The 12,399-nt window shown below is 53.2% G+C and overlaps 1 protein-coding gene and 1 non-coding gene across 2 annotated transcripts; both read right to left on the bottom strand.

Annotated features, from left to right (window-relative positions):
• Nucleotides 1–984: 984 nt before the first annotated feature.
• RPL18A (ribosomal protein L18a) lies at nucleotides 985–4,474 on the bottom strand. The gene is made up of 5 exons (XM_003817796.4): nucleotides 4,323–4,474; nucleotides 2,828–3,007; nucleotides 2,078–2,207; nucleotides 1,274–1,383; nucleotides 985–1,130 (listed from the first exon to the last, which is right to left on the bottom strand). The coding sequence occupies exons 1-5, from the start codon at nucleotides 4,338–4,340 to the stop codon at nucleotides 1,038–1,040; spliced, it is 531 nt and encodes a 176-aa protein (XP_003817844.1). The 5' UTR covers nucleotides 4,341–4,474; the 3' UTR covers nucleotides 985–1,037.
• Nucleotides 1,581–1,713, bottom strand: LOC112437956 (small nucleolar RNA SNORA68). Its single transcript, XR_003026453.1, has one exon. It is a non-coding gene; the product is annotated as a small nucleolar RNA SNORA68 (small nucleolar RNA).
• Nucleotides 4,475–12,399: the final 7,925 nt, after the last annotated feature.

The raw sequence follows: 12,399 nt of genomic DNA, 5'->3' as shown, positions 1-12,399 counted from the left end.
GGCAGGAGGACCACTTGAGCCCAGGAGGTCGAGGCTACAGTAAGCCATGATCTCTCCACTGCACTCCAGCCAGGGCAACAGAGGAAGACCCTGTTTCAAAAAGCCGTAACTACTACCTGGTCCTGGCTTCCCTCTGATCCTGGGCTCTCTGGGACAAAGGAGGGCCCCACAGGCTGCCCCCAGCAACTGCACAGCGCCACTTCCCACATCAATGTGGAACCCGATGTTGAGATCAAGACAGCAAGCCCCAGGAGGGCCGCTGGCCCAGAACAGGGCTGCCCAAGGTCACGCAACAAAGGATGGGAGGCTCCCAGAGCCTGAGCTCTTGGCTGTGTCTCAAGCTTCTCCAATGCCAGCTTAGCCTCCACCTGACAGAAGGACTCAGCCAGGGTGGGATTAGTGTCATGCCTGGAATTTTCCAGGCCTGAAGCAGTTTCCCAGAGATGAGTACCTGTGGTGAGTCCTTGACCTCCTTGGGCAAGATGAGGGCGTCATCTAAGAGGCCCCCAACCAGTGAAAGGGAAACAGCCCCCAAGCAGCAGAGAGCGCCCCTTGGGTGCCCTCTTGTGTCTACTCTGAGAACTTTGGGAACCAGAGACTTAGGGGAATCCCCAGGGAGTGAACGCCAACCCCACTATCTACGGAGATTCTCCCTGGTCCAGACTCAGCAGGGGAGCCTGGGAGGCCTGTGTCTCACAAAGCAGTTGGGACAGATTTAGGGCCCAGGACAGACAGTACCCCTGCAGCTCATAGCCCAGGGCTGCCAGCAGGGCTGAGAACTGACCAAGCAAGAGGGAGCTCAGGGGTGGGGGCACCTGGAGGGCCCACTCCAGGACAGGAGGATGTGAGGGTTTGTTTGTTTGCACTGAAGACCCCTCCCAGGACAGAGAAATGGCAGCTCAGCTGCACCCCAGGAGGTGACTGGGCCGGCCTCTCATAGCACCCCTTTGAGCTCTGCAGTGTGCAAAGAAAACACGCGGCGAGCACCGGGGCGTTCCTGAGTTTATTTGGGGCACACCCGGGCGAGGGCCCTGCACCTAGAAGAAGGTGTTGGGCCTCTTGGTGGTGAAGCGTGGCTTGTGCTGACGGCGCAGGACCCGGTGGGGCAGCGGGAACTTGATCTTGGAGTCCTGTGAGGAAGGGAGGCATGTTGAGGGGGTTGGAAGCCTCTTAACACCCCATCCTGTGGGGCCACCAAGGTGTAGCCGCCCCCCACTGGGCTCCTGCGTCAGAGCAGGCACTTCCCTCCAGGGGAGTCCCCCAGGGCACTCACGTGGAACTGCTTGACAGCCGGCCGGCGGCACTTGCTGGCCGCGATCTCCTCCACCTTCATGATCTGAATGGAGTGGGCTCGGGCGCGGTGCCGGGCACCCATGTCTCGGTCTGTGGAAAGGAGTGGGGCCAGGGTGACGGTGTTGCCTGGGCTCTGGGCATTCAGCAAACCTCCTGAGTGCCTGCCCAATGACCTGACACATCCTGTTGGTCACAGCAACTGCCTGAGGGCTCGGGGCTCACGGGAAGGTGGTGGTGGGGAAGCGAGATAGCCCAAGGCCTGGGTCCCTGCAGTCACTGGCCACTAGAGTTGTGGAACCTCCAAATTCACTTTGAGGGGCACGGCCACAGCCCCCCAAAGGCGACGAGATCCACTTGCTGTTTGCACCTCTGTTTAAACCACCGCTATAAGAAACAGTGATTCTTGGGTTTAGGTGCAATCAGGGAGGTGTGGGGGTCTCACAGACCCTGGCAGGTGAGCCAGGGAAAAGGTGCCAGCTCCCAACACCAGGCAGGGGTTCAATTCGGTTCTAAGCAGGTCCCAGAAAACAGTGGTGATGTGGATCCCAGTCTAAACAAGGTGCAGACCCAAAAAGGGAGTTTCCAGATGCGATGTGATTTACAACCGAGCCTGGCAGGGCTCTCAGAAAAGCGCCATCTGGGGCCTAGGGCATCCTCTCGTCTTCCTGTGCCCCGCCACCAGTCCTGAGACTCTCCTGCACTGGGAACCTCTGGCATTTGCCCTGCCTCAGTGTGAGGGAGTCAAGGAGGGTCTAAAAAGCTGGAGGCGGGACAGGCGGCTTACAGCACTGGGTGACAGCGCCTGCGGTGGTCAGGTCCCGGTATTCCCGGTACATGTTGTGGGTGCCGCTCCGGGAGTCATAGCGCAGCCAGATCCCGAAGTTCTTCACCCGCAGGGGGGACTTCTCAAACACCTGCCAAGGAGAGGCCACAGGGAGATGTGAGAGCAGCAAGCCGATGTGCCCTAGCCCCATCCTCACTGAGCCCTCGGCCTCTAAAGCACACCCCAGGCTCCAGGCCTACTCTATGGCCAGACTCTTGTGCCTCAGTTTCCCAGCCCCACCTACCTTCAGGCACCCTCAGGGAGCGTGAGGTAAGGGAACTTCCCATGGCAACAGCCTGAAGTCCAGGCTTCTGCCACGGACACCAACCCAGCCCCAGATGCAGTTCCTGAACTCAAGTCTCCTGGAACCTGTCTGGGCCAACCTAGCTACCACCCACTGACCAGATAGCCATCACCTCTCCTCACTTAACACACAGGGCCCAGGGAAGACAGCACCAACCAAGGTGTCCCACCATGCCACCCACCCGCTCCCTGGGTCCCTGGCTTTCTAATCAGGGAAATGGCACATAAGCTCTGCTCCAGTCCCGTGACCCAGGCAGAAACACAACCCGGGGCTCTGATGTCTGACGTGATGGGATTACAGGCGTGAGCTACCGCACCCGGTCGATGTCTGATTAATTCTTGAGATGCACGATGTCCCAAGAGGCGCAAATCCACTCCAGACCCCACGTAGCCCCGGCCTCTCCATACCTGCCCACAGTAGACAATCTCCCCTGAAGACTTCTTCATCTTCTTTAACTGAGATACAAAGTACCAGAAGCGGGACTTGGCGACGACATGATTAGGCGCAAAGATTCGCATGCGGTAGAGGGGCGGCGTGTGGCATTTGGGGGTGGGCAGGCAGCGACCCACTACCTTGTACTCTCGTAGCTGAAAGGAAACAGGAGTGAGGTTAAGGCCAGCACCCAGAGGCAACTGTGGAGATCCACCTCACTCCCTTTCCTGCACCTAGTAACCACAGATTCGGGAAGCAGGAGGCAGGGCCACCCTAGGGCCTCCATGTGGATTCTTGGTGACTGTGGGTCACACTCCCGACCACAACTTTATACACAAAATGAACTGAGGAGAGGGAGGTCTCCAGGGAGGATTAATTGAGTTGCCTGCCTCTCCTTTGCCTGGGCTAAGGGTTTCAGACCAGGAAAGCTGTGGCTTAGGCCCACAGCCTCCTTTCTTCATGCTGCAGTCCTGAATTGCTTTGCAGTCGCCGTCAAACAGCCACTCTGCACCTCAAAACATCCAGCCAACATCTTCTTTCACCCTGAGGCCCAGTGAACAGCATGGGATCTCACAGCCCATTCCAGGCAGAACTAGGACAAGACCTCAGGTCTCTCCCCAGCCCTGGGATCCCTGCACTGTCGCCACGCGAGCTGCGGCTGCCTCCGTTTTCCCAACTGCAATCCAAACGTTTGACCCAGGGAAGACTCCCGGTTTACAGATGCAGAGGTGAGAATCTTTAGTCAAGTCCAGGCTCTGTGATATGGCACAAAGAAACCACCTCTGAAACTGACTCGCCAGCTTTTCACTAATATCAATGAAAAATAGTCACAAATTATCGCAGTTCCTACTTTTACTGTGAACCTGACCCACCGGCCTCGGCACACGTTCAGGAAGGGAACAATGGGGCCCGCCCCTTTGACAGCAAGGAAACCGAGGCTGGAGATCTGGACATAATACACCCACTCCATGGGAGTCCAGGTTCTCCTATCTCTGCGCCATAGAGCCGTTTGATTCTATCCAGTATGTATCACAGCGTTAAGCCTCGCGCTCCCCGTTTCGGCTCACTGTTAGCAATTTTCATCTGCTTCTCACAGCCATTCCGGCAGAAAGAAAACACTATTGCTCTACCGCCACGTCCACGCTGCAGAAAGGAAAACAGAAACTTGGCGGCTCGACGAGGTGCCGGGGCTAGGGCCTCTATGCTGCGCGACTTATTCCTTCCCCCGGGAAGAAGACCCGGAGTCCTTGGGCCCCCGCGATCCCTGAGCTGGCCCAGGTCACGCACCGCTCTCTCCACGCGGCTCCCACCATGGCCGCCATGTTGGGTGCAACAAGAGAAGCCGGTGCGCGGCCAAGGGGGGCCCAAACAGAAGCGCGCGGCACCAACCCGACCCACGCCACCTATGCAGGCCCCTGATGGGGCCCGTGCCCCATCCCTTGGCCCCCTGCCGCGCCGCGCCCGCCTTACCGTGCCCGAGGCCTTCATGGCGTGCTCTCCGCCTTCGCCGCCACCCGCAAAAGGAAGTGTCCTCTTTCGCGCAGCCGTTCACCAGGCCTTCACTACCGGAAGACCCGCCCTCCCAATGCCGCACGTCCATTGGCTCCTCTGCCCCGCACTCAAAGCGATCCGCGTCTTCATTGGCTACGGATCCACCTGCTACTCAAAGTTCGGCCTCTCTTCAGCGAGACTTCGTTTCCCAGAAGGCAACGAGGCAAGCTCCACCTGTTCCACCACGACCGTAACGGAGCGTCGGCGCGCGCGGCACATCGGGAGTTGTAGGCACTCCGCCAGTCCCGGCTGCAACTGGGGGCGGCGGCGCGCGCCGCCTGCAGGATGCCTAAGCATTGAACCGGACCTCGGGTGGCTGCGGTGTTTACCATGAGATCCCGATGCTTCACACTCGGGGCCTCATCCTCCGGGGAGGTGTGTTACGGAGGTCTCCACCAGATACCTGAGGGTATCTGTAAAATGGGAATACAAATAATATATTTTTCTCCTAGCGATGTTGCAGCACGAATATTGAATAAGAGCTGGAATGCTGTTTTTGTTAATTTGGGGTCCGATTTGTGTTTCGTAGTAGCTGGGATTCAAACTCTGTCTGTCTGCCTCCAGTTCATAAGAACCTGAGGGAGCGGGGGTTGGGGGAGGGCGCGCGGAGAGCCGGGGAATGGATCAAGATCCAGCCGCCCACTTTGAGGGGCTTGGACTTAGCAGTTTGCTCGGGCAGAAAGAAGCCCTCCTGGGGATGAGGACGGGGACCAGATATGAAAAAAGAAACAGCCGCAAACAACTCCCTGATGACAAGGCTATGAAGTAAAATTAAGAGGAAAGAGGCAGGAGGCTGAGGCATGAGAATCGTTTGAACCCAGGAGCCAGAGGTTGCAGTGAGCCGAGATTGCGCCACTGTACTCCAGCCTGGGCGACAGAGTGAGACTCTGTCTCAAAAAAAAAAAAAAAAAAAAAAAAAAAAAGACCAGGCGCGGTGGCTCATGCCTGTCATCCCAGCACTTTGGGAGGCCGAGGCGGGTGGATCACTTGAGGTCAGGAGTTCGAGACCAGCCTGGCCAACATGGCGAAGCCCCGTCTCTACTAAAAATACAAAAATTAGCCGGGCGTGGTGGCGGGCGCCTGTAATCCCAGCTACTCGGGAGGCTGAGGCAGAAGAATCGCTTGAACCTGGGAGATGGAGGTTGTAGTGAGCTGAGATCTGGCCGTTGCACTCCAGCCTGGGAGACAGGGCGAGACTCCGACTCAGAAAAAAAAAAAAGAAAGAAAGAAAGAAAATAAAGGACAGCAAGCATGCAATTTTTAATTTTCATTTTCTTATTTTGCATTTCTGGTTCTCTTAATCTGGTTTTGTGGATTCAAGTCACTACTGGGTGTGATTTTCTTTTCTTTTCTTTTTCTTTTTTTTTTTTTTTTTTGAGACTGAGTCTTACTCTTTTCCCCAGGCCGGAGTGCAGTGGCGCTATCTCGGCTCACTGCAACCTCTGCCTCCTGGGTTCAAGCAATTCTCCCTCCTCAGCCTCCAGAGTAGCTGGGATTACAGGCGCCCGCCACGATGCCCAGGTAATTTTTGTATTTTTAGTAGAGACAGGGTTTTACCATGTTGGTTAGGCTGGTCTCGAACTGCTGACCTCAGGTAATCCGCCTGCCTCCACCTCCCAAAGTGTTGGGATTACAGGCGTAAGCCACCGCGCCCGGCCCAATGATTTTCTTATTCCAGTACAACTTGGCTCCCTTCACCTCCTTTGTGCCGTTAATGTCAAATATGTTACCTTTCTCTATATTGTAGACCCAACAATACAATTAATATATAGTTTGTTGTTGTTGTTGTTGTTGTTGTTTTGAGATGGAGTTTAGCTCCGTCGCCCAGGCTGGAGTGCAGTAGCGCGATCTCAGCTCACTGCAACCTCCGCCTCCCAGGTTCAAGCGATTCTCCTGCCTCAGCCTCCCGAGTAACTGGGACTACAGGCGTGCACCACCACGCCTGGCTAATTTTTTGTATTTTTAGTAGAGATAGGGTTTTACTGGGTTGGCCAGGCTGGTCTCAGATTCCTGACCTCAGATGATCCACCCGCCTCGGCCTCCCAAAGTGCTGGGATTACAGGCATGAGCCACCGCACCCAGCCTGTTTTTTTGTTTGTTTGTTTTTTGTTTTTTTGAGACGGAGTCTCGCTCTGTCACCCAGGCTAGATTGCAGTGGCATGATCTCGGCTCACTGCAACCTCCACCTCCCAGGTTCGAGCAATTCTCCTGCTTCAGCCTCCTGAGTAGCTGAGATTACAGGCGTACACCACCACACCCAGCTAATGTTTTGTATTTTTAGTAGAGATGGGGTTTCACCATGTTAGCCACGATGGTCTCGATCTCCTGACCTCGTGATCTGCCTGCCTCGGCCTCCCAAAGTGCTGGGATCACGGGCGTGAGCCATTGTGCCCAGCCTTATTTTTTTGATACAGGATCTCACTCTGTTGCCCAGGCTGGAGTGCAGTGGCGAGATCTCTGTTCACTGCAGCCTCGAACTCCCAGGTTCAAGAGATTCTCCCACCTCAGACCTCCCGAGTAGTTAGGACGGATGCCATGAAACCCAGCTAAGTTTTATATTTTTTTCCTTAAACTCCTGACCTCGTGATCCACCCGCCTCGGCCTCCCAAAGTGCTGGGATTACAGGTGTGAGCCACCGTGCCCGGCCAAGTTTTGTATTTTTTGTAGAGACAAGGTCTCTCTATGTTGCCCAGGCTGGTCTTGAACTCCTAGGCTCAATTGATCTGCCCACCTCAGCCTCCTGAAGTGTTGGGATTACAGGCATGAGCCAAAGCACCTGGCCTTATGCAATCTTTTAAAATTACATACATTACCTTTATATGTGTTCTTCAGATTTTCACGTGGATTGGAATACATGTCTGGGGTCCCTTGTTTTCAGCCTAAAGAATTTCTTTTGGGTGGGTACGGTGGCTCTCACCTGTAATCCCAGCACCTTGCGAGGCCCAGGTGGGTGGATCACCTGAGGTCAGGAGCTCGAGACCAGCCTGGCCAACATGGTGAAACCCCGCTTCTATTAAAAAATACAAAAATTAGCTGGATATTGTGGCGGGTGCCTGTAGTCCCAGCTACTTGAGAGGCTGAGGCATGAGAATCGCTTGAGCCTGGGAGTCGGAGGTTGCAGTGAGCCGAGATTGTGCCACTGTACCCCAGCCTGGGCAACAGAGTGAGACTCTGTCTCGAAAAAATATACATATTTTTTAGTATTTCTTGTGAGGTGGGCAAATTAACTTTTGCACTAAAATCTTTAGCCCAACTGTAGCACAGGTGGTTAGTTACCCAGTCCCTTCCTGGTGGACACTTAGACCAGGACACTTCACCAGGACACTTCCTGGTGAAAATTCGGAAAACTGATGGGTGTGACGCGGGGCAGGGAGGCCAGGGGAGCAGGTCAGCCCTCCTCTGGCTGGGGTTTTCGGGGCAGGACGTCAGGTGAGAGGCGGCTCTATCCCAACAGCGCTGCCGCGAGTGTCCACCAGGTGGCAGCAGAACCATGTCCCATCTGCAGTGGCCCAGCTGAGGCCAAGCGCGAGACCGTTGAACGATACACAACCAGGTTCAAATCTTACCGATGGTTCGCTGGCCGCGTTGCCGCTCTGGGCCTCAGTTTCCCCTTCCACAAAATGAGGCCAATAATAGTCGCCAGCTTTTAGGGTTGTTGTGAGATTTAAATGGCGTATGATTGTTTGGACTGGGAAGGTTGAGGCCCTGCCCTTCCCTCTATGCTGGAACTCACCGCTCTGGCCTCAGTTTCCCCAAAGTGCTGAGCGGCTACAAGCAGGTGGAAAGAGATCCTGGAAAGGGCAGAGCGCAGCCTGGAGCACAAATTGGATCCTGGGACAGCAGGAGAGGGGCAGGAAAAGGAATTTAGGGAGGACAGGGGAGGAGGAACCTTGGGGCCTCGTGCTTCTGCCTTCAAGGCCTGGGTTGGAGCGGAGGGAGGGGCATGCCAGGGTGGGGAAGGGCACGGGTTGTGATGTGCTGACTGTTTGTTTCAAAGCTTTATTATTTTTCTTTAGTTTCTTTTTTTTTTTTTGAGATGGAGTCTCACTGTGTTCCCCAGGCTGGAATGCAATGGCATGATCTCAGCTCACCGTAGCCTCTGCCTCCCAGGTTCAAGCGATTCTCCTGCCTCACCCTCCAGAGTAGCTGGGATTACAGGCACCCATCATCATGCCTGGCTAATTTTTGTAGAGACAGGGTTTCTTGTTTCTTTTTTTTTTTTTTTTTTTTTTGAGACGGAGTCTCACTCCATTGCCAAGGCTGGAATGCAGTGGCACAATCTCAGTTCACTGCAGCCTCTGCCTCCCGGGTTCAAGCCATCCTTTCCTGCCTCAGCCTCCTGAGTAGCTGGGATTACAGGCATCTGCCTCCACGCCCGGCTAATTTTTGTAATTTTAGTAGAGACGGGGTTTCACCATGTTGGCCAGGCTGGTCTTGAACTCCTGACCTCAGATAATCCGCCCACCTCAGCCTCCCAAAATGCTGGGATTACAGGCGTGAGCCACCGCGCCCGGCCCAGAGCTTTATTATTTTTCTTTTTGGTTGGGCACAGTGGCTCATATCTGTAACCCCAGCACTTTGGGAGGCTGAAGCGGGCAGGTCACTTGAGGTCAGGAGTCGAGACCAGCCTGGCCAACATGGTGAAACCCCGTCTCTACTAAAAATACAAAAATTAGCTGGGTGCAGTGACACACACCTGTAATCCCAGCTACTCGGGAGGCTGAGGCACGAGAATCACTTGAACCCTGGAGGCGGAGGTTGCAGTGAACCAAGATCATGCTGCTGCACTCCAGCCTGGGCAACAGAGTGAAACTGTCTTAATTTAAAAGAAAAAAAAAAGCTTTATTATTTTTCTTTCTTTTACATGTTGTCGGTGCCTGAGTGATGCCGTGGCCCCAGCTTCCTAGTGACACACCTGGCCCGGCAGGATTCCTCTGCCCCCACCTCGGGCCATGCAGGAATCTGACCTGAGCAGGCTGGTCCTGGGCTACTCTGTGTCTCTATTATCACCATCCAGTGGGGCCCAGGCGAGGAGTTCCTGGTTGGCAGGGCTGTCCAAGGGCACCCCTGTCCCCCCTGTCTTTTTCCCAGGGACTTTGAAGGCACCAGTTTGTTCATCCAGGATTCTGGGCCAAGCCACAGCTTGGATCACGGAGCGTTCACAATGCTGATCTGCCTCATCCTTCCCACTGTCTCCCTCATCTCACTTACTGGCACCAGTGCCTTCCCAAGGCTGGGCCCAAGACACCCAAATCTTGGTTTCTGACCCTTGGTCCTCAAAACACTGTAAAGCCACCCACTTGTGTGCACTCCGGACTCCAGGTCCCTGGCCTTTTTTTTTTTATTTTTTTTTTGAGATGTAGCCTCTTTCCTGTCACGCAACCTTGAGTGCAATGCAGTGGCGCGATCTCAGCTCACTGCAACCTCCACCTCCCGAGTTCAAGCGATTCTCCTTCCTCAGCCTCCAGAGTAGCTGGGATTACAGGCGTGCGCCACCACACCCAGCTAATTTTTGTATTTTTAGCAGAGACGGGGTTTTACCATGTTGGCCAGGCTGGTCTTGAACTCCTGACCTCAGGTGATCCACCCACCTTGGCCTCCCGAAGTGCTAAGATTACAGGCATGAGCCACTGCACCCGGCCTTTTTTTTTTTTTTTTTTTTTGAGACAGAGTTTTGCTCTTGTTGCCCAGGCTGGAGTGCAATGGTGTGATCTCGGCTTACCGCAGCCTCCACCTCCTGGGTTCAAGCGATTCTCCCGCCTCAGCCTCCCAAGTAGCTGGGATTACAGGCATGCACCACCACATCCGGCTAATTTTGTTTTTTCAGTGGAGATGGGGTTTCTCCACGTTGGTCAGGCTGGCCTCAAACTCCTGACCTGGGACTACAGGTGTGCACCACCATGCCCAGCTAATTTTTGTGATTTTTTTTGGTAGAGGTGGTGTTTCGCCACATTGCCCAGGCTGGTCTCAAACACAAGTTGTTTGTCAGAGACCAGCCTGCAATTCTCCCAGGGTGCTGGGATTACAGGTGTGAGCTACCATGCCCAGCCTAGGGGCCTCTTTTATAAGGGCATTAATCCCATCCATGAGAGCTCAACCCTCATGATCTAATCACCTCTTAAAAGGTTCCGCTTCTGAATACCATCGCCTTCGAGGTTAGGATTTCAATGTATTAATTTTGGGGAGACGCAAACTCTAAGACCATCACAGTATTTTATCTTTTTCAGTGCTGCTGCAAAGGAAATTTTTCAAAATTTTTTTATGTTCCAATTGTTTGCTGCTGGTGTATAAAAATTCAATTGACTTTTGTATTGAATTCAACGGACTTTTTAAACCTGGTAACGTGCTGAATTTATGTATTAATTTCAGTAGTTGTCTTATAGATTCCCTCGGGTTTTTGACATAAACAATCATATCATCAGCAAATAGCAACAGTTTTATTTACTTTTTTTTATTAGTTATTTTGTTCTGTTTCGCTTGATACAGAATCTTGCTATGTTGCCTTTAAATTCCTGGGCTCCCATTTCAGCTTCTCCAGTAGCTGAGGCTACAAGCATGTATCACCATGCCCAGCCACACCTGACTTGTTTATTTTTCTCATCTATTTTTTTTTTAAGACAGGATCTCGCTCTGTTGCCCAGACTGGAGTGTAATGGTATGATGATGGCTTACTGCAGCCTTGTCCTCCCTGACTCAAGCAATCCTCAGCCTCCCAAATAGCTGGGACAACAGGTGTGAGCTATCGCACCCTGCCAATTTTTAATTTTTTTTTTTTTTTTTTTTTGAGACAGAGTCTCCCTCTGTCACATAGGCTGGAGTGCAGTGGCACGATCTTGGCTCACTGCAACCTTCACCTCCCGGGTTCAAGCGATTCTCCTGCCTCAGCCTCCTGAGTAGCTGGGATTACAGGTGCGCATCACCACGCCCGGCTAATTTTTGTATTTTTACCATACCTGGCTAATTTTTGTATTTTTAGTAGAGATGGGGTTTCACCATGTTGATCAGGTTGGTCTTGAACTCCTGACCTTGTGATTCTCCCACCTCAGCCTCCCAAAGTGCTGGGATTACAGGTGTGAGCCACCGTGCCTGGCCTTTTTTTTTTTTTCTGAGACAGAGTATTGCTCTGTTGCCCAGCCCAGGCTGGAGTGCAGTGGCATGATCTCGGCTCACTGCAACTTCCACCTTGTCAGTTCAAGCCATTCTCATGCCTCAGCCTCCTGAGTAGCTGGGATTGCAAGCATGTGCCACCACGCTGGGCTAATGTTTGTATTTTTAGTAGAAACGGAGTTTCATCATATTGGCCAGGCTTGTCTCGAACTCCTGACCTCCAATGATCTGCCCACCTCGGCCTCCCAAAGTGCTGGGAGTACAGGTGTGAGCCACTACACCCAGCAATTTTTAAATTTTTTGTAAAGATGGCGTCTCATTATATTGCCCAGGCTGGTCTCCAACTCCTGGGGTCAAGCGATCCTCCCACCACGGCTTCCTGAAGTGCTGGGATTACAGGCGTGAGCCACCATGCCCAGCTTTTCTTTTCTTTTCTTTCTTTCTTTTTTTTTTTTAGATGGAGTCTCACTCTGTCACCCAGGCTGGAGTGCAGTGGCCCGATCTTGGCTCACTGCAAGCTCCGCCTCCCTGGTTCACACCACTCTCCTGCCTCGGCCTGCTTTTTCTTTTCTTATTACGGTGGCTAACATCACCAGAACAATGTTGAATAGAGGTGGTGAAAATGGACATCCTTGTCTTGTTTCCAATCTCAGGAGGAAGTTATTCAGTCTTTTACCATTTTTGTTTTTGTTTTTGAGATGGTGTCTCGCTCTGTCGCCCAGGCTGGAGTACAGTGGCACAATCTTGGCTCCCTGCAACCTCTGCCTCCTGGACTCAAGCCATCCTCCCACTTCAGTCTTCCAAGTAGCTGAGACTACAGGTGCATACCACCATGCCTGGCTAATTTTTGTATGTTTTGTAGAGACGGATCTCACCATGTTGCCCAGGC

Source organism: Pan paniscus, chromosome 20, assembly GCF_029289425.2.
Source record: "Pan paniscus chromosome 20, NHGRI_mPanPan1-v2.0_pri, whole genome shotgun sequence".
Lineage (NCBI taxonomy): Eukaryota > Metazoa > Chordata > Mammalia > Primates > Hominidae > Pan > Pan paniscus.
Note: the sequence above shows the minus strand (reverse complement) of the source record. Positions and strands in the feature narration are given on the sequence as shown.